Source organism: Nesoenas mayeri (assembly GCF_963082525.1).
Source record: "Nesoenas mayeri genome assembly, chromosome: 5".
NCBI classification, from domain to species: Eukaryota; Metazoa; Chordata; class Aves; order Columbiformes; family Columbidae; genus Nesoenas; species Nesoenas mayeri.
The window spans coordinates 13,282,070-13,309,944 of NC_137548.1; the positions used below are offsets into that span (position 1 = coordinate 13,282,070).

Here is a 27,875-nt window from a genome sequence, read left to right on the forward strand (position 1 = left end):
TGGTGATAGTTGTTCCTAAGCACTTTCAGAATAATTGTAACTTTTTTCCTCTATCATTCAAGGGGTACCAACTTGGCAGTTGGGAAGCGGGTGATATTCCAGCTATATGGAAGTTGCCACTGGTGATGTTAAGTGGATCTACCTGGAACATGAAACTGGGTCTGTTTCTCCCACTACGTGTCTTAGTTTGTACTATTGACATTAACTTTCATCTGTCTTTCTGCCTACTGGGATAGTTAAATCTTCTTGCCTGTCCTCTCCAACTATCAACTTCTGGCTAGTCTCAATAATTCTGTATCATAAAAAACCTTAATCACCTTTCTCCAAGCAGACCAGTATCTTAGGAGTCAGGAGTTCAGATACCATCTAATAGCTTCCCTCTACCCTGGAAAGCTGACGAGTTCTTACTAAGTGGTTGAAAGAGAGAAAGAGAGCAGATTTGTAAAGGTTCTCTTGTACCTTAATGCTCTAACAGTTGGGCGTTTGGCTTTTTTTACTTTCCCCTGGAAATTCATGCCTGTAACAAAGAAAAGGATTATTCTACATTTTTGTTCATCCCTCAAAGTATGCTATCAGATCTGGGAAGCCTTCTTTCCTCAATAAACAGTTTCATTCTTTCCTCCTACAGGAGTTTATCCAGTGAGTCAGTCTGTCTGTTTGTCAGCCTGGCACACCAGGCAGCTGAGCTAGCCTGCAGCAGTTTGGGTTCCTCCTCCTCCATTTCCCTTTCCTTATTTTCCTCATCTGTCTGATTCTGATAGTTGGGTAAATACCCAGGTTTGCTCAGCAGTGCAAGATCATTTGTGATCCAGGGGATGAATACCAGTTCATTCACAGATATTGTTTTGGTCTTGTTCTTTTTCTGAAAAAGAAGAGGAAGAACGGAACTTCTGACGCTTCAGAGTTCACTGGTTCTTCACGTGCCTTTTCTCCCACAGGAAGTAGCTTTGGCATGGGAACCTCCACTGACTTGTGTTGGTCCTCATGTCTGAAGCTTCACTCTTTTATTAATTTACTTGAATGTTGCTGGCACTCCATGATCACATATTCAGCTATCTGTGTCCTTAGCGAACATTGCAAGTTAATATAAAAACCATAATAAAGATTATGCTATCTTCCTCAATCTGAGTATTGTCCTTCTGCTCTATGGAGAATGACCTTTCTGTAGTTCCCTTAGTCAGCTGTTCCCTGATGCAGTCACCTATATGGTCTATAGATTACTAGCCTAGACTGACACAGAGACTATGGTACAAACTGGGGGTGTCAAACTCATTTTCACCAGAGGCCACATCAGCCTCGCGGTTCCTTTCAAAGGGCTGAACGTAATTTTAGTACTCTATAAATGTAACTGCTCCTGCATTTATAAAGTCCTAAACAGAGTAAACAGAGGGTAGCCAAAACTGGCAACTGCTTATCCTCCTGCCTCCCATTAGCATTTCTGTCACAATCCCACCTTGCTTTTCCTGGGCAGCCCCACAGAACTCCTGCTCTGCACTCTCAGATTCTCAGTGAGAACCTGAAGCCCCTGGCAGCTGGTGCCTGCAGATGTGCAGTGCCAGCTGAGTTTCAATGTGTGTGGGTGCTGTTGGAGCAGTCTGTAGTCCTGTCCTCCCCATGGGCACTTGTCCTTGCCACCACCAGTAATGTTGGCAGGATTTCTTTTATTTGTAACCACAGGGCAAATGGGTCTGGGTTAAAAATACATTAGGGCTATGTGTAGTTTTATTCTATTTACTTAAAATTTAATCCAGATCCCCTTTATTGTGTGGCCACACTAATGCTCTGGCAAGAGGTGACAGGAGGGACAAATAGCTGTTATAACTGGTCAGAGTGGATGTGTCCTGGTTTTGTTAAAAACAAGTTTCTCTTTTAGTGAATTTGCCTGTCAGCTAAAGCTTTCATATTAGCTGCATTTTCCTGGAAAAAACAGATACATGTTTTGGTAAACATAGCAATGGAATGAGAAGTTATTGATAAGCATGGATGTACCTCTCATGAGAGGGGCAACGAGAAAACAGGTGACCAAGAAACTGATCAACAGAGTATAACATCCCATTCACGTGAATACTTCATACGAAAGTGAGAGATCACAAGGATCTCGGCCCTTTTTCCTTATGGCCAACATTAGGAGAGGACCTTGCTAGTCGTCCCTGCGAACTGAGGCCCTGCGAACTGAATCCAGCTGCAGAGTCCAGTCCAGGACTTCGGGTGCCGGCTCTGCAGTTGCTGGGACTTTCAAGATTGGTTTTGTAAATTTTGTATTATTTTCTCTATTCTTATTAGTAGCATTAGTAAAGCATTTTTAGTTTTTCCAACTCTCTTCTCTCTGTCCTTCTTTCTCTCCCGATCGCCTGTCCTGAGTGGGAAGGGGGGAGAGGGAGGGGCTGAAGGGCGAAAGGCGGGGAGAGAGGGAGTTAACAATACATCTGCCACAGTTTTATTGTCACCCCGCAATCAAAACCTCGCCAGGATGTTAATGCTGCTTTTGATTTTTGCTACGTAAAATGTGGCCTGCACTGTTGCAGCAGCTTAACAGGCCCAGCATGGACACCCTTCTCTACAGCGGCAACAGGCAAACTGAATTAGTGTCTGGGAGTGGGAAATCCTCCAGCAGTCCCACTACTAAATAAGCTGTCCCATGGATCCCTGTCACTGGAGCCGTAAGCTGGGAACCAACAAAGCCGCCGTGATGCCCGCACTTTTCCCTGCCCCTGTCAACCAAGCTTCCCCTTCCAGCCCCATGCACCTTGCTCCCACTGTTGCTATGTGGCCCTGTGCAAACTTCAGCTTGTTATATCTTAATTATACGGGTCCTGCAAAGGTAGAAGAAAGAAAAACTCATTTACAGCAGGTGGTTGATGTTAACAGAGAGGCACACTGTATCCAGGCTGTACACTCGGCCCAAGTTACAACGCGGTTATTACTGACCTTAGGCATAATGCCACATTCCAAAGGAAAATGTGAGCCGTGCCAGGCTCCAGCTTCCTGAAGGTTAATTAAAATTATGGGAGAGGTTCACAGAACAGTTGTGATCATCTGATAGGCAGCAGTTTTGAAAAGTACCTGCCATTGTCAGGTATGCCATTAAATGAGTTTATAATTAAGAAACACATGAGACTTATGCAACAGAGCATTATAATCTTTGCTGTTACTGATGCTTGTCTGTGTTCTTCATACTGGAAAGGCTCCTTCTCATGGTCCTGGGGCTGTCGTATTGTGGTGCACATCAATGTCTGCTTTAGTTCCCACGTGGAAATCTCATCCCTCTGTTTAACCTGTGTCTCGCCTTCTGCTGGCATTGAACAGCTAACAGACATCAGGTTCAGGCTGAAGCTCACTGTTGCATTAAACTCAAATTTCTCCTGTTTATGCCGTATTTAATCTGCAGTATAACCACTCTGTGAAAAAGACTCTTTTCTAAAAGGCAGATGGGGTTGCTTTGAAGAGTGTTGAAGGACAAGCCCATTCTCTTCAAGCCAGAGCAGATAATGTTTTACAACCAACTGCAAAGTCCACCCCACCTCCTCTCCTGGCTCTCCTGTTCCTGGCAGTCTCTGCTGCCCACAGACTCTGCACCAGGCTCTGCTCCCAAAACCATTCCCGACACCTGGCTTTTAAAACAAAAACTTCAGGAAGGCTTGAAGCAAAGCAAGGGGTTTGTAAAATATGTGACAGATTTCTATAGCTGAACTCCAATCTCTTGCCTTTTTCACAAAGTTTTCGTAAGACGATATCAGAAATACTGCCATGTAAAGCTTGCACTAAACTAAGTCAAGCAGAAATTCCCAAGATTGCATTGGTGGAAAGCACGGCTCTGAAGAAATAAAAATTATATGACCTGAAAGATATGACTGAGTGTGCACTATTAATTGTTCAGTGTCCTGTACTCTTATCTTTGACTTCACTTTCCGTCAAATGAAGCTCAAGACCCGCAAAACATTAACAAATTAAATACGAGATGTTAACAAATGACTCCCCTTAAGGTCCTAGTTCGGCCGTGCTGTGCTACTGATTTCAGCTCGCATCCTCCTAATGCCTTTGGTAGCCTTGTTCTACATCAATATCTCCCTCTATTTACTGGAAACCCTAATGAGTGCAGGTGATGGGACCTGGGGTTTTTCCAGTGATGACAGGAGATGCAGTGGGACAGTGAGTGGTGGTGTGAGAAGAGCTGTAAGCCACCATCCTTCACTGATTCTGGCAAAAAGTTGCTGAGGTTGCCCAACACGATTGCAGGAGGAGGTGCTGAGCTGCGACACGGAGGGCCTGGCAGGTGTGAGCCATGGCTCCCTGTAAGAGGAGGCATTGCTGTTGCACCAGCTGTAACCTTCCCTCCTCATGCTCTGCGGCGCTGGCCCGGCAGAGCTGCCACCCCACGGTGAGTCTCAGTCACCCTCCTCTCATCATCAGCCCAAGTGACATACAAATGCGGAAGCTCAAGGGACAAATGAAACAAAGGAAGGCAGGGCCATGTGGACAATAAACAGTTTATTACCAATATGAACACAGATACTGTGATGCACTGACGTACCATTTTTTTTTTTTTTTTATATTGTGATAACTCTGAGACAAAGAACTTGTTGGCTGACACAACTAACATGTCTCTGTTTCTTCTGGTGATGCCACAATACATTTCTGTTGGCAAAGGATCTTCATTTACATTGCAGACTACTAGTAAAATTACTTTGAAGTCATCTATCAAAAGCAAATGGTTCACGTGTGTTCTTATCTACTACTAAAAAGAAAGGTAATACATTTAAATAAGCAAATACAAAATACAAAAAAGGCTGACATATCCAATGTGCAGTGTCAGATGAAATCTAAAAAATCCAGAAATTTAAAATTTAATATTCTTTAGATTAAGACTTTTAAAATGAAGCGAATCCAAGGCAGCAGCAAGCTTCAAAGTGTGCTGAGTCTGCTAATAAAAAGGGTATAAGAACAAAGACAGTGCCGGTGTCCTCTCTCACCATCTTGCATGACCTTGGTACACTTAGAAATGATCCGATCTTCCTAGCATTCTTAGTACCGTCCAAATGCTTTGCAATCATTATGTTGTACTGATTCTACTCAACTCCTGCCGTATGGCTAGAAAACCAAACCAAAAAGTTAATGCATAATGTTATACCACTGTGATGGAAATGCTAAGTATAGAGGTTGCAGAAAGTACGCGCTGGTAAAAGGATGAGTGGAGGGTAAAAGGACGAGTAAGGGTAAGCAGTCAGCTGTTTGCTTGCAAACTGCAGTACTGGTTTAAGAAGTTGCATCTGTGTTTTATGTGAATGTCTTATTTTGCACTGGAATGAGCTAGGGAGGCTCTGAGGGCCAAGCTGCTGGGGCAGTAGCGTATGGACAAGGGTCTTCTCAACTGCAAACTGCCCTGAGGTTTTGTGAGCGCACGCGTGTAGGGCGAGGGGACAGGGAATGGCTTTTAGCTGTTTTACAGTCTCCTTTTTTTCCCTTGCTGTGAGAATCTAAGATGGGGAGTGCAGGGTGTGGACATGCATCTTCATATGCCCTAACGCGGGCTTCAAATAGGCATTTTGCTGTGTATTTCAATAATGGCCCTGAAAAATATATTGCAGAGGAATTTACAAAAAAGTACTGATACATTTAGTACAGGTGTTGCACTTTTCAATGAATTATACATGGCTATTTGGAAAGCTGTAATTGAGTGAAGGTTTGAAATAGTTCTTCAAGCATAGGAAGCCTACAGAAGATGCTAGGGAAGGATTTTCAGTTTGATACCTTTGTCCACTTCTCATCCCGGACCTGAGTGGCCGGATAGTTACAAGTGACTTCACACTCCCTGACTGTGATAAATTGACATGCCATGGGCTACCAACAGGCCTGTTCTCACCCTCCCACCTGTGAGAAACACTGGCCAGTGAATTTCTCACTGATTGGGGGTGAAAATGCTCATCAACAGCATAAAAATAAAGGATGTAAGCACAATGTCGATCAGAGCTCAGATAAGGTAGATGCTTGTTCTTCAAATGTGCATGTAAACCAGAGCTGCTCAGAGAAGTCTGAAAACACCAGGGAACTCTCTGCAGTTCCTGCCATCTTATCTATGGGAAATTAGTCATAAAGATGAGAAAAATAATAATTTTTCTCTTTCTTACCATCAATTATCTCCTCTTTCACTTTGTGTAACTCTCTTACAACTTCCTCCAATATTTCCTGATGAGACAAAACACAAGTCAGCTGCTCAGAATTTCCTTCTAACTGGTGGAAGAAAATGCAAGTTTATCACGGTTGTGCTTGTCCCCCGCCTCCGCTGCTGCTCAGAGCCTAGCGCTACTGACAGCTACGTCTGCACTCCCAGGCCAAGGACACAGAAGATGCTGGCATATTTCTGTACAGACATCTTGATCAAATAGCAGTGAGATTGTGCTCTCTTGCTGCTCACCAGCTAGCCCTTCTCTAAGCACCTAGTTATAGAGGAAATCAGAAGACTGAACAGCTGTTTTGCTTGTACAGCGCATGCATGGGGGAAAATGGGTAGCTTGTCAAATAACTTAAGTGCAAAAGACCTTTTCACTCACCTGTTTCATTCGATCAAAATCTAAGGCATCCATAGCCACATCATTGCTGCTGCTCACTGGCTTCATCCTTGAGAAATGGAAGAAGAGGACAAAAAAGCCAGTCAGTTCCTTGCAATGCACGCTAAACTACACCCACCTGATGGTGTGGATGAAATCTACCCCAGCGCGGGAGCAACCCTGTTTGAGCACTGGGCTGCTCAGGAGCATTTGGCAGCTGGAGAGCAGCACTGCTCCTGTTTGCACAGCCTGACCCCCGAAGATGCTGCTTTCTCCTATTGCAGACATATTGGAGGGAGCGTGAAGACTGCACTGAAACTTAATTAACTCTTTTTTTTTAGCATTGGGAATTTCAGTGATTTCACACTAGAAAATAAAGCCTGTTTAATGACGTATTTTGTGACAGCATTTGCAATTTGCAAGTTGGATGTCTGGTTTTCTTTCACAGTGTGTTTTCTTACAGCAACCCTCTATTGGCCACCCAGTCTTTAATCGGGTGCTAAAGTATTAGTAGAATACAGGTTACAAAAATATTACAGGCAAAATAATAACCCAGTAATTATTCCTTGAAAGGCCTGACTGAATCGAGTGGAGCTTGTTGATAGCACTGCCTAGCACAGGCACCTTTTGTTGACCCAGAATTAAAACCAATTTGCCCTTAATGGCTGGTACACCTGAGTGTTACTGGTCTTCCAGGATGGTCTTAGTGGTCTAAACTCTGATGATGGCTGGTAAAATAAACTAAGGAAGCAGAAGCTGCTTGACTTTCTCTTTAATAAGTAACTTAAAAACATTTCAAAAACTAATGATGCTATATAATTCATAGAAAAGTTTTCAAATAACTTTGCCATCATCTTTGGACTCAAGCTGGGGGCTGGTAGAGATTCTGCCACCCTGAGGGTAAGCTTGGTCTTGTGACCCTTTCTCAGGAAAATCTTAACCTATCTCCTACCATCTTACAGCTAAGTTGGGAGTTAAGACAAATACAAATGTAATCTAACTGAACAGGAACAGAAACAGGTCACTGCTGAGAGCTTTTGAAACCTGTCCTGCTTCCCCCACAGAAGTCACTTGAGCAAGCGAACACTACTGCAGGTGTTCAACTAGGAAAGGATTTTTTCCCACTCAACTCCTCCTCCTCCCAGACAGAATGGCACTATAGAAGATAGCTGGTCAAATCTTGATGGCTGCTTTAAGTAGCCCATGTTTCACTCCCTTTTGCAAAGAGAAGGAATGGTCTTTCTATATCTATTGGAAACTCTCACATATTTCCTAGAACCAATGTGTCCCATAAGTTTTAGGAGAGCCGGAGAGACTATATTTTGTGCTAGTAATACTGGTGCATCCCTCTTAATGTTTTGACAGGGCAAGTTCGAGCATCTTTAACACAGCAGCAAGTATGTGCAGATAGTTGCCATTGGCAGCTTTCTCTACGCACACTCAGCACTATCATATACGTAACGGTGTAAAATAAGGGACATATCTTTGCAGTAATCTTAAACATATGTAAGCCTGTGTTCTACTTCCTTATTCAGCTTATCCATCCATCTCAGTGTCCAGTACTGCAGTAACACGGGTGGTCCTGGACCAGCACTGGAAGAAAGTCTCTCTTTAGCTCTGCAACACCAAACTTAGTCTCTGTGGGTGAGAACATGGGTGGTGATATTGTAGCTTGGCAGGAGTGACAGGACTTCTGGAGACCTGCTTGAGGCTTCATGGCTTTTGACACCTGCCAGCTTTTTTACCCCGTATTTCTGAATGCCCTGTCTGTGGCTGGGCCTTTTCACAGCTTGATGTTATTAACTTATTGCACCAAGCTTTGCTCTCCTTTTTCATGCACACACTGCAAGTTGCATGGGTGGAAGAATAACTTCCCTTCTCCCAGCTGCAGGCTCTTCAGGTAATTTCTGCCTTTGCTTTTGAATTTCTGCAGAGGTTGGACAATGAAAGCTTCTCCTGTTGGCAGGTTCACCCTGAACCTCCTCTAAAAAGATGCTCCAAAACCTGCCCTCCACGTGGCACAGTGTGCTGCCAAGCCCGTGCATCTGATTCACGAGCACAGATGTTTAAGTGTTTGCTTAAGCACGATTAGTGTCTGTGATGCCTGTGCCCACCTGAGCAGGGGGCTGTTTCCACAGAATAAGCCTTTGACAGGACACACTCTACCTTCACACTTCATGCAGCGACAGACAAAGCAGATTGTGAGAGAATAAGACGTGACAGAAGACAAACATCAGTGCTGAATGATGGGATCAGCCAAAGGACAAGCCAAGACAGTTAAGAAGCCGGGCTGTTAGCCAGTACCTAGAAGACACGTGGGATTGTGTGGGGCTCTTAGCTTCACAGCTCTTCACCACTGATGGATTTCTACAGCAATGGAATGAAACGAGACATGAGTTGTGCACGTGCCATGGGGACAGCATGACCACCCCAACTGCTAGCCAGCCGCAGGGACACCCCGTGCAGCTCACCTAGAAAGTAATGAAGATACAGGCTTTTCAACAGAATTGCTCCTTTCCCATGGCTTCTTCCCAGAGTCTGGAAAACAAAAAGGGAAAGTTACTATTATTTTTTCCTCTAATGATTAAAAAATACTGCTTTCATTCAGTAAGGATGAGTGCCTCAGAAAGATCCTGGAAAGCAGGATTGCTGAATTAGTGCAGTTGCTTACATTATAGAGAAAGCATTGGCAAAAGTCTGTTCAGTGATCCTTTTATTTAGTTAATACTAAAAAGACAAGGAACTGGAACAGCAGGAGGAAAAAGCATAAATCACTTCTGTTAAGAAATACAGGCTAACTGCTGCAATGATTATTTTATTCAGTACAATACTTATTTATATTTTAAAAGTCTTAGTTTTTTTGCCTACATAGTTGGCAGAAAATGTGGGCGGATCTAAAAATAAAGGCAGTGAGACCCCCACTATGCAAATCTCCACAGAGAACTGATTTAATGTTGTCTACATTTCTAACTCACGGAACATTCCTAATAGCTGTACTACATAACCCATGTCACTGAAAATGTTTACCATTGTCCCAATCTCCTCCTGTGCAAATGGTCTAAAATAAAGTGAACTGTTTCAGAGACTTGAACAACACACAACGTTATACACAAGGGTTTGCTCCTCTGTGAGGTCCTAAAAAGCTCTTTAAAAGAATTATGGGCAATCCCAGGAAATCTCTAGATCTCGTTCCTCATTTATGTGCACCTTTCTCCTGGCTTCTTCCCCTTCCCTTGCAAAGCACGCGAATCATGGCTTTGTTCCAAAAGGAAGCTGGAATGGTTAAATACTCATTCGCTTGGGAGAGATTTCTTTCAGCATGCATGAAAGCCAAGGCTGATGCAAGGATGAATCTGACTGTCTTGAAGCTTATCTACTCAGATACAGTTATTTCAGCTCATCATAGGAAAAAACATATTTTGAGGGGTCCTTGATCTCACCTAGTAACTCTCAGGATCAGGCTTACTGCAACAAGCTACTAAGTTAAAGAAGGGTAACAGTTTGAGACCCAAACCCCAACTGTAAAAACCATGACAGCTGCAGTATCAAAAGTGAAATAATTTAGTTAGGTTTTTTGGGCTTTTTTTTTTAGAAGATTTGGGTGCACAACAGTGAAGACACAAATCCTCAGCTACATGACTGGTCCTGCTGGCTGTATGGTCATTTTCTTGGCTGTGAAGCATATAAAACATTTTCTTGTCGAATTCAGTTTTTAAAGAAATAGGTATTTGGGAATTTTTCTGTGAGTTACTGTTGCGGCACTTAGAAGTAGGACAATGAATCCAGAGTCTGGAGATAGCAGAGAAAACTAGATTAAGAAGACAACTACAACACTAGTAGTTCGATTTAATACCTGACGAATTTTGCTGCTGCTGGGTGGGACCTCGTGTACTGGGTGAAGGAGAGGTACTAGCATCATCCTACAAAGAGAAAAAAAGGACATTACTGAATTTTGGAGATGATGTGCGGAGTCCTCTTCTACTCTAGAGACCAACCACAGCACAGATGGTACAAAAGCAAGTTTCCTCCAAGCATGTCCAACAGGCACTGCTGCCACGTATGGCCTCAAGTCAATTTAAACATTAACCTTTCTCTCCCTCTAGCATGTCAAAATACATTCTTTCTATCTATCTATCTATCTATCTATCTATCTATCTATCTATCTATCTATTCGCTAATATGAACACCTTATCATGATTCCACTAAATCACTCTCATCCCTGTATACCAAATGAGGCTGAATTAGCACTCTACAGTGCTGGCTGCTGTTGTCTAAGTACAAACCATCCATTTCTTAAATTTAGAAACTCTCTGTGACATGGAAACTGAGCCATATGAAGGAACAGCAGGTCAGATCCCAGCCTGTTAGCCCAGGACGGCTGCTGGTATCATTGAGAGTAGTCCAGGTACTAACAGACGTAACTGAATCAATCAGTACTTCCCCAAAGTAGAAGATTAAACACTACATCAAAGGTTAGGACTCTTTTTTTTTCTGGCATTTATGTGTGACAGATCATAAAACATTTGCCCATATATATCTGACATGTCAGTACTATTTAGCAGCCCTCAAAACACATTCAGACAAAGCATTAACAGTGCATTGGAAAATGGAATTGCACCCAGTTTGACAGAAGATACCTCCACCACAAAGTGTACTCAAGATACACATTAAACAGGTGTTTTGTAAAACACCTTTCTGAACAGTTTGGTGCTATTAAAAAGTTTGATTTGGGAAACAAAATAATGCAGAGCTTCAAGGAGAGAAAAGAAAGGGCAGAAAGACAGCAGAGGCTGAACAGTTAGAAGCTAAATTGTGCCTTTCACCTCTGAGTATATGATTCAAAGCCAGCTTTGGGGCAAGATTAAGAGTGATGGTTGCGCAGGGGGTTCAATAGGCAAATTCCATGCTTGAAGCATTCCTTGAGGAACAGGCAAAAAATAGCTACTTTTCTCCTTAAACAATGCAAAGCGTTTATTGCTACTCTTGCTACAAACCTTTCAGACTGGGGTGAGACCTACGTTTTCTGAATGGATTTCTCAATGAGCAGCTGTTACTTTGTCTTTGGAGGGAATATCTCTGTACAGGTGACATGAGGCACACACAATACTTTACGAACTTGCAGCCATGGCAGAGAGACTTCACGAGGGCAGAAGCCAGCAATAGGAATGCTGCATGAGCAGCAGCCCAGAAGCACCACATGGGAAGTGACAAGCAAAAATCCTGGCCTCTCTTGAAAGTAGAAAGATCTCCCATGCCTTATCAGTTCAGTAGGTTAAAAAAGTATTTTGATCAACATGTTGAATTCAAAATTGCTGCATCAAATTCAGTAAAAAGGCTGAGTCAAATCAAAACTCTTGTTTAATTGCTTTTGTGGACAACATACAGACAGAACAGTTAAAACTGAAATTAATCAAAGTTCCCTGAAGTTGCCCAAATTCTATCTCATTTTAGTATAAGTATTATGAACACATATTTTAACTTTTGAATGGTCTAATGTTTAATACACTGTATACCCTTCAGCCCCCAGAAATACGTTTTATGTGCACTCTGGGGTCCAAAGTGGGCCGATTCTTGCTCTGCATGGAGGATGGCAATCCAAAGTTATACCACGTGGTTGATGATTCACTTCATCTTAGCTGAAGCCGCAAATTTAAAATGGGAAACATGAACGTAATCTCAAGTTGACTTGCCAGAAGGTTCAATGCATCTTCTTAAGGTCCAAGAATCTACTGTACCCTATAATACTCGGATCAGACCATGAGAAAGCACCTATTAACCTGGTTTGTACAATACCTCACCAATGAATAAGGCAGCAATTACTTTTTATAGCGTGCTGTTCCCAGAAAAGGTGGAAGGCATTAACATTTAGCTTTAGACTGAATGCACAAATCTATTCCTGGATCAGCAATGCTTGTCACTCCCTGCCACACTTAGTGAATGGGCACAGGACTTTGGCTTACAAGGCAGCACATCAACATATTTGCAAAAGCACAACAGTGAGGAGTCTTTCACTTACATTTTGGCTTTCCTCTTCCTTTTTGTCAGCTGGCTTGTCTGATTGCGATGCTGCTTTCCTCCTTTGCAAAGGAACATGAGACAGGACACACAGTCAACCCTCTAGAAACACATCCTCCATGTGGGAAGGCTGGGAGTGGGAGTTATTATTTACTCCAGTGGGAGTTATTATTTACTGAATTCATCCCAGGGAATGCGACAAAGGTGGAATGTGTTCAGTTGCGTTGGATTGGGGTAGAGGTGAGGAATCCAGACTTCTGTGATATGACTCAGGGAGAGGGGCAGTATGATGAGGCGGTTTTTAACTGAGGAACGCAGAGCGCAGAGCATAAAGAAATGTGTTGAAGTGGAGGAAGGATGCTGGGTATGAAACTGGGTGAGAAAGGGATGGCTTCTCTCTAGGGCTCAGGAAGTGGTGGTTCCTGTGTCCTACACAGGAGGAACAACCCAAACCCCTGTGGGGGTTTCTGAGGACCAACCCTCCCCACAAGGTGGCTCAGGTGGGTATTGCAGTGGTGACACTTCTCAGCCAGCTCCAGTAGTTTTTTGCCGCCTGTCCTAGATTCCCCCAACCCTGTTCTCACCCAGAGAAAAGGCTGTGTCAGTGCTCTCCTGTGATGGAAAGACAGTCAGAAAAGCCCTTCAACCCAGGTCCATCCTCACCAGGAAAGATTGGGCACCATTTCTGCTCAGCCGAGACCTCTGCTCCCTCCAGGGTAGGAAAGGTCTGGCTGGAGACCAGGAATCAGGAAAATGAGTGTACCAGCTTGGGTTTTCAAGTGCGTTTGGTGACTTGACCAGACCTTATTGCTGTCTCAAATTCAGTTCAAAAGCAGCAGAGCTCTGAGCCCTGTAGTCCCAGGACTGGCAGTGTTGGTGGTGCCTACAGAAGTTGAGTGAGGACCTGAGACCCTCACTCTGACCTGCTGCCCAAGGAGAGGCAAAACTCTCTGAGAAACAAGTGGAAAAGAACTGCAATCCGTCCACTGGAGCAATTGGACATGACAGTAAACAAAGATGTTGGTTGTTTATCTTTGAAGAACGCATGGTAAAACTTCTCAGGTGTTAGCCACACTGGCTGAAGAAAAGAAAACCAAATTCCTGATTTTCAACCCCTATTTAGTGTCTAAACAGTACCCAAGTGTGTCAAGTACTGATTGTCTAGACATTCAATTTCCTGTTTTAGACAACTAGGGGAAGTGTAGGTCTAGTCTCCACATGGATTTTGGTTGTGATGATCCTTGTCCTTATACGCCTGTGAATGCTACCCTTAGCAGATGTTTTTTAAAACACCAATATGACAGGTTTTTCCTTTAGTCTTGTTTCTGAAGTGGACAAAAGTCACCTAACAGAAAAAAAAAAAACAACAAACATCTCAAGTGGCACTTAGAAAGGCTTCTGAGTCTCCAAAACACTGTCACATACCACTGGAAAAAGAAAAGACTCACTGGATTCACAAATTGGAGGATTTGATGTAAAATTAACAAAAAATCAGAGGAGTGAAACACATGTATGTGTTTGTAGGACACAGTGCTCTGAGGGACTTATTTCCAGATATTCATCTGCATTAATAATTTTATTAGAGCAATAATAATTTTTGTAGTTTTTCTCTAATATATATTTGATACTTCTGAAGAAAAAAAGTTATAACAATTACAAACCTGAACGAGGGGAACATTTGCTAGGATGAGAGACCAGTGTTAGATTTACATCCTGCAACAAACTTAACTGGGCTAGAAATGATAGTGGTTTCTGAGGCAGTTCATTATTCTGAAGCAAAGGGCTGCTCTCATGGGGGTCACTAAGTCTAGAGAGCCGTATTTTAGATCACCTGAGCTCTCAGAAACCTTTTCCTCCATTACTTACCCAGAATTATACGCATTCCCTGTTTCTGAGCATGTGGTTTTCTGTTCAGAAAAGGGCCCATGAGGTTCCCGGCTCATCACTCAGTGATTTCTTTATTGAATATGCTCAGTTTAAAAAAACACCTTTTTTTTTTTTTCCTCCTGGCTGCCAGCTTCATAAAAACAACCTGAAACACAGTGCCAGGTTCTTCCTTTCCCTATGTCATCACACAAAAACAGGGGTTTTCAGCCAAAAGAAGTCCTCTCACTATCAGTTTCACGACATGCGCCAATCGCACCCTTGACTGACAATTGTGTATTTCCAATGACTTCCATGGCTTTGCAAAGCAAAATTTAGGAGACAATTCTGTTGCTGTCAACTCCCTGGGAAAGAATTTGCAGCTCAGTTATTTTCAGAGCAGAAGCAGCGCGGTGCTCCTGGCAGCATAAATGCTTTTGTTAAGGTGGCAAAGGGATTTGACCCTGAATATCTGAAGACACCAGATCCCGCTGCCAAAAGCCATACTGGAGGATATTTAGACTAGAATCACAGAAATTCGTTGGATTTCTATATCCAAGCATATGAGATGTCCATTTAGCTTACTTGCTTGAACAGAGCTAGTTATACCAGCATCTAGTCACTGAACCTTACTTTGCTTACAGACATCTTCCAGTTCAGCAAGGTCAGTCTTGAACCAGTTAATAACTATTTAAAACTATTTTAATTCTGAAAAGAGAGAAAATTTTCTATTTGGTATTTTATACTGCTGGTAACTTTTTACAGTGTTATGTATTTATCTCATGCTCTCCAAAGGACTGCATCCACAGTCCATGTTCAGAATTCCTTCTGGAATGACCAGGATGTGCAGAAAAGTTGGAATCGGACTGTCTGAACCGGGAACTGCTTTTATCCTAGACAACATTATTTTAAAACTCCATCTCTGCACACTATACATTTGTACCTACTATTAATTATTTTATTCATCCTTTTCTTTCACTATTCATAAGTTAAAAAATCTTTAGAGCTAAAACCGAAACATTTAACACTAGGAACTTGGGAGTTACAGTGTGACAGAACATTACTGATGGAATGAAGGGGAAAAGAGAAAGGAAAAATAATTGGAATAATTGAGTGCCTTTTAACAGGTGGTAGCTTGATACATCACAAATTGCTTTAGTGGAGAATAAGTTGGCTAGACTGTCTGAAACTCACTGAGATTTTATAATCATTTACCCGCCAAGATGTTGTCCTTTGATTGAACTTCTGTTTCTGTTTTTGGGCCCAACATCCTGAATGTGCTGCATAAAGAATTATTTGTCTAAGCTCCTTTCATAGTTTACTCTTTTTGAAAACAGTAATTTTGAGACAGATTTGCTAAAATGGGAAAACCCCTGAGGATTTATTTATCACCATCTTTGAAGGTTACCACACTGCAGGATCTGCTACAGCAGTTAAACTTTACCAGATATCATTGCTTCAACACCTACACTTTCATATTAAAGGCCAGGTGATGCTGGCAACTAACACCTATGCAGGACCTGTCAAATTGCAAAGCAGCACCAAAGTGACCCATTGCTAACTGAAAATGACAGCACCTTGTTCCATAATTTGCTGCAGAACTCAGGCTAGTGCTTACTTGAAGTCGAAGTACACACCTTTTAGCCAGTAATTTATTCATTTCTTCCATTAGTCCTCCTCCGCCTCCTCCACTACTTGTTCGATTGGCATCGCTCTTAGAGACCCCACTGGGGCTGGACCCTCCTGAACCATCTTCTGGCTTAAAATAGAAATCAACATTGGAATTAATGAAAACTTTCATTTACAACCACATCCTTAATTATTAGCTTTCCTAATTATTGGGAACAGAGATCACAATCACAGCCACAAAACAGAGATAGGATGTGTTCTGCCTGGGGAAGAAGACCCACGTGGACCTTACTAAAACTGGGAGCAGTCTGGGCGAGGCAAACATATGGGGGAATGATGAAAAAACCCAGAGTGCTGTTTGTTTGTGATTATGCTTATGCATGGTTATGCAGTTCTTACTGAAGTGGACACCCATTGATGTGAGGCCTCAGCAGTGTATGCTGTTTTTTGTAAACATAGTGTAGTTTTAACCACTTACAATGACTGAAAACACTAACAGATGGTACAATGGGGGACTCTGCAGAAGTAATGAAATCCTGGCAACATGAGAACTTTCAGCCATTTGCCAATTAATATGTTCTGAAGAGCAGAAATTCTACTAAATATTTCCCGCTCAGCTTGCTTTGCATTATGAACTCACATTTAAAAGTTCACCTAATGGTCAGCTGAAGCATGTTTCACCGTGCTTCACGCTGGCTTTGCAGACCATTACACCAAGCTGCACCAGGCTTTCCTGCAGTGGAAAACAGCCCACGGGGGAGTCCCAGCGCCACCTCCTTACCCGTTGAACTCTCCTTAGTTTGGCACCAGCCAGAGCTGCTGCGAGCCCTGACACTGACCCATCTTCAGAGACAGCCCCTTGGCCAGCACTGGCCGGCAGCGGGGGTGGCGGGGGGGGTGCAGCTCCCATGGGTGGTGGAGGGACCGGGGGGGGTGGCGGAGGTGGGGGCCCCCCGGACGAAGCAGGGATCACGGCAGCGCCACTGGGATGACCAGGTGGAAGTGTTGGGCCTGTAATGCAGAGAATACGAATTAGACAGGAAGCACAATCTCCAGCCCACACATGAGGTCACATTCCTGCTCCCAAGGCCGTGAACTGAATGCATGATGAGTGAGCAACACAAGGAAGCACCAAGCAGAAGAATGGGAAATGGTGGTTGCATCAATGGTCAATCAGCTACAGTTGTGTCCTCCTGTGAGACCCTATCACTGATAAACTATCCTTCTCCTTCCTCTTCTCCCTGGTTGGGCTAGTGTTTTGTTCTGTGGCAAAATCAAAACACAGACAACACTTCCCAGTTCATAAGTGGCACCTTCTTCTGCTCCGCTCATCGCTTTCTACATGGAGATAATACACTACATCAACCAACTCCATGGACTTCAGTTAACATCAGCTTTTCATCAGAACTGTGGGCTACAGCGATGCGTCCTCCTTTCTGTTGAACATGATGTATGTGGCCTCAGCTGATCTTGCAAAATAACAGGGGGAGAGTCCAGCTCCAAGCAAGGTTCAGCAAAGCTCCTCAGTGCAGCAGGCTGCTGGAGGGACTGATGGTGGGTAACTCATTTGCAGCGTTCTGCCCATCTACAACAGGTCAGTTGAACAAATTCACCTCCCTGAGGGTATTTCCCCACGTTACGCTCTCTCTGAACAAGCTGCTCTTGATATATAATCACAGGTTCAGTTGTTCAGTAAGTGTTATTTTGAAAGACAGGCACGTTTTGACTGAGGAACATTTGGAAACTGTATTTAACATTAGCAGCCTGGTTTTCTTCTTATCTAGGTTTTCGTACAATACTGGCTTATTTCTGTGGTTACTTCTGCCATTATTTCACACTCCCAATGCCACTCTTGAAATGAACCATAGCTACTATTAGAAGCACTTTAAATGTTTCAAGCCCTCTTTGGTTCATGAAAATAATAGCTAGTAATTCATTGTGGGTACAGTTAATTGTAATTGCAAAACTACACCCACCTAATTAGAGGCCAGCCTGAGGCAAAAATTGAACCGAGTCAAAATAATGGATCGATGTGAGTTTAAAATAACTTTATTGAACTAAGTGGATTTCAAGGACTTCTATCAGGTGAAGGACTGAGCTTCCAGTGGTTGCAGAAATATTTTTAGCAGAAAGTGAAAGGAAACATCTCAGTTTTCTTCCTTTTCTAGGTACATCATTTAAGCATTATATGTGGTTATAAACAGGAATGGATCCAAGTCACAAAACGTATCATCTGAATTGCAAATAGGCATTACTCATAACTGTTTTAACTCTGCAGGTTTTAGACAAGCTCTAGAAATCAAGACCATATGCAAAGTGGCAGACTCAAGCTCTTGATCTGCCTGTGATGAAAAAGGTTTGTCGGAATAGTTGAGTAGTTATAGTGACAAGCCCTCAACTATAAATGCACTTTATACCAGGAAGAGAGTTTCTAGAATGAAATAAATTACAGAAGCACAGGGGATTCTGGGTAACTCTAACAAAATCAATGTTATAGCTTTTGCTGGTAACAGAAATGCCACTTAAAACAAACGATAACAATCACAACCTCTTCAATATTGCTACATAGACAACAAGTCTACGGCAGACCTGGCCTCTAGCATCAGAAGACCCCATCCCCTATGTTTGGGTCAGCTGAGTATAGATTTTGTATGAAGCTTGCTGCCAAACGCAATTTGACTCTGCTGAATGATAAAAAACTCTGGGCTAATATAGTAAGAATATGCAATGCAACAACCCGGCTACCTGGCCCTGGTCCTGTAATTCTTGCTTTTTGCCTTGCTTTTAACTCAGAAGGTCCCTGGGCCAGTCCTGAGTGAATTCAACACTTTTCCACCTTGGTTTCAGAAACCTCATACAGCAGGGAGTAGCCTTGGGTCTTTCAGCCCTTTTTCTAGCAGTCACAGGCAGTGCCAATGGGGTTTTTTAAAGAGCTGAAAGCTAAGGCTTTATACAGGTTGTAACTCATTCAAAATCGGTACTTACTCAAGTGGGCAAAGGCTGATGGAGTCATGTAAGGAGGGGTCCTCCTGGGCATAGTCACCTCAGACACAGCAGCGTAAGGGGGAGGCAATGGAAGACAGTGTGACATGGGCTGATACCACTGCTGTGGAGGATGAGATGATGGATGGGAGGATGGGGAGGGAGCCTGGCCAAAGGAGCTGGGGGAGCTGGCAATGGTGGGCAGCAAGGAGGAGGGTGCAACTCCTAGGTGTGGAAAGAACGACCCATCCATGCTTTTCACCTGAGTGCCAGAGGGGCCTAAAGCAATTTGTTCTTCGGAATGGCCATTCAGAGGTATGTTTGCCAACTGGCCTGCTTTATCTGTGGGTCCCCTGACCCTGTCAGGTGGGACAGGAATCACAGGCAGGGTGGTGGGACCACGTGGCTGCGGGACATCACCCCTCTGCAGAGGTGGTGCATTTGTGGTGGGGGAAGCAGAAGACCGAGGAGAGCAGGCAAGAGAAGAGCGCCTGAGAGGCTGGTGAGAGGCGGAGGGAAAGTGGGAAGGATGGAGAGGCGGTGGGGACAGCGAGGTTCGCCTGATGCCTGGTGTTATGGTCCTGCGGTTTGGGCAGGCTGGAGGGGAGGAACCTGCAGCTGTCAGCAGCTCAGAGGCTGAGTGCCTGTGCAGGAGCTGCGGGGGGTCTCTGGCTCTCTGCGGGGATCCGAAAGAGGATTGACTGGTGGGCTCGGGGACAGCAGGTGCTGAAGAGACAGCGCTGGCATGGGGTGGTGGTGAGGGCACAGCACCAGAGGCAGGAGCACCGCAGTTACTGCAGGCGTGAGGAGGAGATGGGGGCTGACAAGGGGGAGAGCACACGCTTATCTGAAGGGTGGAAACTAAAAGAACAGAAAAGACAAATGAAAAGAATAAGATGGGTACACAGCAAGGAACAAAACTAAGGTGAAGCGGAACAGAGATAAAGGAACCACAAAGTAAACACAAACAGAAACTCAAATCAAAGAGGAGATGGTGTAGGCACCTGCTCAGGGGTTTCCAACCCTCAGCAGAACCAGAGGGCTGTGAGGAGCAGGAGCCTGGTAGCCCAGGACAGGCTGTGTGCTCTGATGACAGGGAGGCTCCTCCAAGCCCTGTGTGAACCTGAGTCAGGATCATGAGCATCACCCTGACACTTAGGGCAGCTGCAAGGGACGTGCTGAACACAGCGGTGGCCACCTCGTACCCAGTCAGGGGACAGCCAGAACCTCGTGGGAGCCAGGTCCCACTCCTTGCAAATGTCTAGGCAAGATTTTGGGTATGTTTCCTATGCAAAATAGCACACAGTGACCTCTGCTGAAACAGAGTCCAACAACTGCTGCTGCTGACTAAGGTATGTGTGTATGTCTGAGATGGCTTCAAGTCAAAAACTAAGAAGTTTTAACAGCTGAGGAAAAACATTTCACTTCTGTGGCCAAATTAACTGGAAAAACTTCCCCAAAACAGAAGCCCAAGCACAAGATGGCCATCTTGGCTTGCTTGCTCTGCCTTCTTTCAGAGAAGCAAACCCATACTTTGTAGTTATCAGCTATTCCTGTCATCTCTCAGCTTAGTGCAACTTAATATGCTATAGAAGATTTTTGTAAGCTCATTAAATATATATATTTTTTCCATTAAGCTCACAGAAGACTCCTCATTTCATGACCACAAAATCCCCACTGATGAGCATTTAGAGCTATATTTTCCTCTATGCTGTCATTTGCCTCGTACTGCAGAGCAATGGGGAGTGCCTGACCTGGCACATCCAGCCCATCCACCCCTTCGTGCTGACGTCCCTGGGAAACATGGGATCATCCTTGCAGTGGCTGTGCTACGTGCTCTCCTTGTGGGTGTGGAAGAAGCATGGCCAGGCCTCCTTGGTCTACCAAAAGTTCCTCTCAGCTGTACAAGTTTTGCCAAGCACAAAACCTGCCTAGCTCCACCTGTATGCCCCAGAGCTGAGCATCTGCGAAGCAACACAACCATGCCCAAATGCACGTAAGTCCCCAGCTGAAAATGCCTTACAATCTAATCATAACTACAACCACTTTTAGCAGTCTAGCTCTTGTACAGCACCATGCAAAACCCAGCTACAGCTAGAGGAGACAAGCAGGAAGAGACTCTATGTGCTTGGTTTGATACATGCCTGTGGTAGAGGTTCTTCTCTCCAGAGATTCCTGGCGCTGTTGCTGTTGCTCCATCACTTGTCTAAAACAGCAATAAAAAACCCTTTGATTATTATGTATTCTTTATAATTTTGAGTAAAAGCTTTATACAGTGAGAAGCACACAAGCTGTATGTGTCAGGTGATGTGAGCCGGTTCCTCACAGAACTGCTGTTCCCATGAGCTGGGTGGGTTTGAGTGCACTTGCCATGATGGTGCCATTGCAGGCATTGGGGAAGCGTAACCAGGACGTTACTCAGTGGCTGCTGGACACTGCAGGGTTGGTCAATGCATTTAGGGTAATAACTCCTGACTGGGCTCTGCAGGAGCAATAGTCAGTGCCCCAGGTCCAGGAGAGCACAGCAACCATGCATGTTGTTAAGTTGAAGTGGATGAGCATTGCCAGGGAAGAGTAAGGGGCATCTCCCATAAAATAACACAGTCCTGGGTCTTTTACACATCAGAAGCCCAAGGAACTTGTACTTAAAAAGAAAATACTAGGAAGCTTGATCTGCATTTAGGTGCTGACTGTACAAAATCTGGTTTGTCCAGCTGTACAGCCAAGGTCTCTGCTGGCACTGGACAGTCTGGCCGACAGCCTGTCACCTCATGTCCCAGCACGGCCACCTCCGTGCCAACAGCAGGGCCACAGGGACCACAACTACCGTGTTTCCTCCACAAATGCCCACCACAACATTGCACCACCGCTTTTTTGGCACCTCTCCCCACAGGAGCTGCCACCTCCCGGTCTACCCAGGCCTGGTGTGCCATAGCGAAATGCCTTTTCCCAGGCTGTTTCCCAGAGATGTGCAGTTCCTAAGGTCCATCAGCAGAGGTCTTCTCTTGCACGTTTTAGCACTTCTGCAGAAAGAGCTGTCACCCTGACCCCTGCCACCAACTCTCCCTGGCCTTTCCCTTGGTAAAAAGATTGATAGCTAAAATCTAGAATATTTGCCAGGCTTTTTACCATATGCATAGATATGGACTACAGATTTCGACAATACTGAAATGACCTTATTGGAGCACTTAGTAATAAGGTTAACTACAATTTTCTTCCATGATTTCTAAGCCATGTTTGCCTTGAATTTGTTTCATATGTGTTTGGGCCAGCTTTAACTGCATAGAGATTTCTTTTTTTCTGCAACAGCTTTACTTCATGATCTACACTGTAAGGCAAACTTAACTCTAAGCAACACTTTTTTGACTTCTTACATAATATTTTAGAGACCAGTCCCTGTTAACTTTTTTGTTTACTTGTACTTTCATATGACTTCACAATTTTGAATAATTCTATCTTATTTACACACTATTAAAAGCTGCTTTTTTAGGAAAAAAAAAGAAAAAGAAGAAGAAAAAAGCCCAGGAAAATAAAGTTATATTATGCAAGAAAAATGGAATGTCTTGATTTGCAAACCAAATTTCCTGTATTTCCATTCTAATTCAATAGATGTGACAGGAAAATCCACAATTACAGTTATTTGCTGTGGAAGGATCAGTCCTAAACTGGGATTATGTTCAGGCCATGCAATCCACTGATCATCAGCAGCTTCTGGAAAACCATCATAGGCACCTGAGAAAATTACTGTATGTGCAAAAGGGAAATAGTTTTGAGGAACAGCCTTAGTTGGCTGACTCAACTGGTTTCATTTAAGCTAAGACATGCTAAATCAAGTAAATGGAAATATTTTCTTCAATACATATCCTGGCTATTATTTGAGAGTTCTGGGCAGAACACCTATGTGACAGCATCAATTGCACTGCTAAAACTTCAATTATAAACACATATACTAAGAATTGCCTAAGCATACCATCACCTACATTATCTTGGCATTTATTAGCAAAATTTTACGATGAAGAACAACTTGACACATATTTTTTCCTCGTTAAACATGAGGGAAATTCTAGTTTATCTGGAGGATAGACTTGGAAAACTCCAGTCTGACAGACCAGGGAAGACATACAGGTAAGACATCTCCAAGTCCTTAGAGCTGCTGAGAAGCTGATACAGGTGTGGGGTGCTCCCCAAAACAATGGTGAGCTACTGCCATGTGAAGTCTTCCGTGTTCACACCAGCCCTGTCTGCCCTTGGGCAGAAGCAGTTTGCTTGTGCCAACTACACCCTCCCACACGTGCTAAAAGGAGAAGTTCTTACATGCTCAGGAAGTCAAACTTATTCCAGTGGAACTAAATAAAGCCTGAGATTGGCACGAGGCTGCTTAAGGATTATGCAAAGAATGAAGTACAAGTGGGGAAAAATTACACTCTGGCTTAAAAATATACTCTTTTAACATTTGTGTAAAGGTCTCCAGAAAACCTTTTTAACAGAAGAATTTGCAGGGTAGTAGCCATAACTTCATTTTCTGCCTGCTTATAAGATGTTCAAAAAAAGCTAGGCCTAAATTAGGTCTGCTCTATGCTTAAAGAATGCATCAGCATAATGAAAGCTGAAAAGCCTCTAGTGCAGATGCAGTAATATTTAAGTGCGTCTACTAGCATAGCTTGTTCCAGCCTAGTAGAGCAAAAAGCATCTTTCCCAGAACCATGTGCCCTGTAGCAGTCAAATAATACCTACTCAAAAAGCTTTTACTGTCTTTAAGCAAAAAGCAATAAATAATGAAAAAAAATATTTTTTTTTCTAATGTAGTTAAGCTGCTCACTCTTCAAATGTACAGACTAGACACCTAAATTTGAGGTCTGAGTTACATATGGTCTGAATAATCAGTGATTTCCACGGGTTAAATGGATCAGGTCTTTCAGCCAGGTGGCAGGGACAGGCGGCATTCCCCCACCTCTGTGTGAGCAGGAGCTCTCCTCTGACCTTTGGGATAGCTCTGCTATCCCAAGCAAATCTTACAAATCTTGGGTGGAATATTACATGCTGGCACATTTAATGGTCATATGTAAATTCCTACTAAATCTTAGGCAGGTCAGATTGTTTATAAAGGTGCAGTGAACTCGTTTCCCTACACTTGCCTTACAGTTTTTGGAGAAGAGAGAATCCTAAGTACCTACAACAGCATGTGTGAGGGCCTTGTCCTAAATGACCTGCGCACGGTTTTATATAGGGACCAGTCAGAACAGCAGTCCTAGAGCAGCAGTGCAAATTTTACATTGCAATACTTCATCCCTGCTGCTCCAGGAGCGTGTGACATGAAGCTACAGAACCCACAGGGCCAGGGCAGTCCCTGGATCCCACAAGGGGGGATCTTGCCTGCTTACACGTTGCACCTGCAAACAAAGGCAGAGCCCACTGAGCCTCATCATGTCAGACCAACGCCTGACATCTCTGGTGCTGAACTGTCCTCATAGGTCTGGTTCCACTAAAATCCCTACAAAGCTGTTTATTAGCTGGGCCAAACATTGGGCCAGGTCTTCTGGAGGGCTAACTGTGCTCTTGCTGGGCCTTCTCTCATTACAGAGCAAATTCAGACAACTTATTTAAGCAATGTCAGCAGCAAACTTGGAGCAGCAACAGGTCCTGCTGACTTCTGCACTCCAGTGCACTCCTGATGAAGTGAGACTCACGAGCTTTTAGCTCACGTGTAGCAACAGAATATTCTGCAGTGCTTCCCATACAGTAGGAGGAACACACTTGCAGAGAGTAGGAATATGGGGAACCAAGGTGCTTTTTTGTGTGCACAAGCCTATACTTCAACAGCCTAAGCAGGGCTGCTGGCGTGGACACCACTGATGCTGGGCAGAGAGATCACAGCTCTGACAGCATGGACTACTGGTCATACTAGAAGACTTCACCCAGAATAGGATAGGCATATCTTATTCTTAATGATGGAAGCTGAAGATACTGCTGCTACAGGGATTTCTATGGCTGCTAGAGGGATCTCAGTCAAATCAGCAAAGCTGAAATGAGACAGGCCTCATAATTTGATTATGGAGATAGGCATGTAAGGATGGACACTCCTGCCTACCTTCCCTTTGATGTCAAGAAGACCACTGCTGGTGGCTAGAGAAAAGGCCATGTGTAATAATGGCACTAAGTCTAGACATAAGCATCTTCCTTATTTTGGTGGCTTAGAGCAAAGCATTCATAAAAGGAATGGCATATGGTACAGAAAGTAGCCATAAGCAAAATGAGAATGTATATGGTACATCAGATGCTCCCTGGGCAATATGACTGTCTACTGAAAGCAGGTGATCCAGAACAGTATAAGGTTAGGCTTTCTCAATGTGCTTGAGAAACACATGCTCAACAAATTACTTTTAAACAACTTTTGTCTTTAACTCTGAACACTGGCATGCCTCACACTTGCCTTTGAGCAAAAAGTTTGCCTAGGGCTTCAGTTCGCCCTTAAAAAGTCATTACAGAATCATTAGCAATAATTACAGAAAACTCACAATCAGTTTAAAAGAGGTATGAGTAAAAAGAACAGTGCTTCTTGGGGAGCAAGGACTGCACATTGACCCATTACAAACTAGAACTCTGCCATAACTGATGAACTCCACTCACCTTCTCTGTGCTTCCATCTCATCTGGAGATGGCCCATTCTGGACCTGGCGCTGGGCAGCTGGACCTACAAACAAACAAAAGAATGCTACTAGGAAAGCACATGTGGCCAACGTTTTCAAAAAACAGTGCTACTCAGATTAATTGCTTCTCCATCTTACTGTGAGAGAAAAACCTCAAGTATTATTGTCCTCTCTTTATCTAATTCATTATTTTTCCTAGTAGAGAAATCATTGCGTCCTGCACATTTTCAGTCCCACTGGGAGAATCCAGTGGCTAAATGATTGAGCAGGTTTGTTCAGAAACTTGGCACCATGGTAGCTGTAGACTATGTACTCATCCCTTGGTGAGGACCTGGAGTGTTGCAAAAGATGTCCTGTGGAAGGACAGTCCATCGCACTGCAATGCATCACCAGCTTCTACAGGGTTCAGATACAACCCCCCTGGGTTATTCACCCGCAGTGCTGAGTTTGTGAGCGTACATGCTAACTAGTGGTGCTCTGATGCTGAGTTGGCATCAAGAAGCTTCCTGACGGAAGGTGCAAGGAGATGCAAGATTAAACAAGCCATTTATAAAGGTGGCTCTTCATTTTAGAACACTATTGGTCTTCTGCTTCTGCAGGATCCAGGCCAAGCTGAGCTTTCACTGGAATTCACCAAGGAAAACCAACTATACATGCCACTATTTAATTCACATCTCCTCTCTTGACTATGATCATTTAACCTCTGTTCTTGGGTATTTAATCAAGCACATTGATAGTTACATGACATTTTCAGAAAGAAATAATTATTCTGAAAATAAAAAGAAATGTTGGTAACATAAGTTACAGTGGCCTTGCATTCAACGGAAGGAGGATTGTTCCATTTATTTGGGTTTCAACTGGGGCTAAATAGATAGAGTTCTATTAAAAGCAACAGCATTTTTCCTGATAAACGGCATTGAGAAATAGATTGTTATATGTAGGAAATTTTAGTCTACCTTATTTTTTTCATTTTTAAATGTAAAATTTCATCCTTTTAAAAGTTATCAAACAACAGCAAGTCAGAATTAAACACTCACAAACCCAAATATGTCACTCACAAATCATTAAAGGTATTTCTCTCAATTTTCTTTATATGCTTCTGCCACGCATAAAATCATCTGAAAATGAATTTAGGAAGTATGACTGCATGAAAACAGGAAAGATGGCAGAAATGCCTCACAGTCTGAAATTCTAGGGTGTTGACTGACTCTGATAAAATTGTGCATATTTTTGAAACGTGTTTAAGGACTAACATTTGCAGAAAGGGAACACAGCACTTTCTGAAAATCAGGCCCATGTATTCCCGTTCTGAGTATCCCAAAATTGGAGCCCATGACAACCACTGAGTCAAAAGCGCCGAGATTTAAAACTACCTTAGGATTGGGTATGAAGTGAAGACAGTTCACTTCTTTAATGCCTCATGACTGGCAACTGAATATTGTTTGTCAGAGGCCTTTAGCAAACTGTTTAGACAGAAATGCCACATTTTGTAAAGATCACACAAAACAACAAATGGGGAAGCGGAAAAAGGTGTTTTTTTGGAAGTAAACAGACAAAATGTAGCAGATATTTGGGAAGCACAGAGCAGTAGGCTCACATGTAAGGTTTAAGGTGCAATTGAGGATGCCATGCTACTGCGTCCATGCTTATACTGTGCATCTTCACCACTGAAGTGAAAGAAAGCCAGGGCTACCCCTGAGCTGCAGTTACAGTGAAGTTAAACAACTTCTGAACAGGTGAGGTCCCATCCCCAGCTCATGGAAATGGACCAGACTCCCCACGGTCTGCAGTGTCACCGGTTTGGACCCTGGCTCTGGTATGTGCAGGTAACATCCATGTTCTCCTGTGCACATACATGTACCTGTGAGACAGTTCAATAAGCAGACTTCTGGGTGAAAGACTTTCAAGGTTAAAGTCAGTTACACCTCCCTCACCAGGTAACATTCCACTGTGACCAACCGTAGCCATGCTCATCCCCGCATATGATTTCGTTGCAAGAAAACTTCCCATGTATATCAGAGCATCATACAGAAGCTTGTGCTCTGCTTGGAAAGAGTCTAAAAAGCAGGCGTCAGCGTGAACAAGAAAAGCCAGAGGATGAGGCAGCAGAAACAATTCTTGCCTGGCAATAATCATGTCAAAGTATACAGGAGGCTCTAATGATGCCATCTTAATCTGGTACTTCGGCATGAAT

The 27,875-nt window shown here is 43.5% G+C and overlaps 1 protein-coding gene across 2 annotated transcripts in view; it reads right to left on the reverse strand.

The window, feature by feature from the left end:
• Positions 1-4,429: 4,429 nt before the first annotated feature.
• Positions 4,430-27,875, reverse strand: part of EVL (Enah/Vasp-like) — an 87,473-nt gene continuing 64,027 nt past the window's right edge. The window contains exons 4-14 of one of the 2 annotated variants that reach the window (XM_080345949.1): positions 25,662-25,725; positions 21,179-21,240; positions 16,834-17,063; positions 16,061-16,182; positions 12,562-12,622; positions 10,399-10,465; positions 9,017-9,083; positions 8,850-8,912; positions 6,549-6,615; positions 6,126-6,183; positions 4,430-5,088 (exon numbers count right to left, since the gene is read on the reverse strand). In XM_080345949.1, coding sequence (XP_080202075.1) covers positions 5,051-5,088; positions 6,126-6,183; positions 6,549-6,615; positions 8,850-8,912; positions 9,017-9,083; positions 10,399-10,465; positions 12,562-12,622; positions 16,061-16,182; positions 16,834-17,063; positions 21,179-21,240; positions 25,662-25,725 — 899 coding nt within the window. In that variant the 3' untranslated portion in view covers positions 4,430-5,050. The remainder of the gene's footprint in view (positions 5,089-6,125; positions 6,184-6,548; positions 6,616-8,849; positions 8,913-9,016; positions 9,084-10,398; positions 10,466-12,561; positions 12,623-16,060; positions 16,183-16,833; positions 17,064-21,178; positions 21,241-25,661; positions 25,726-27,875) is intronic. The other variant, XM_080345950.1, reaches the window with a different exon arrangement.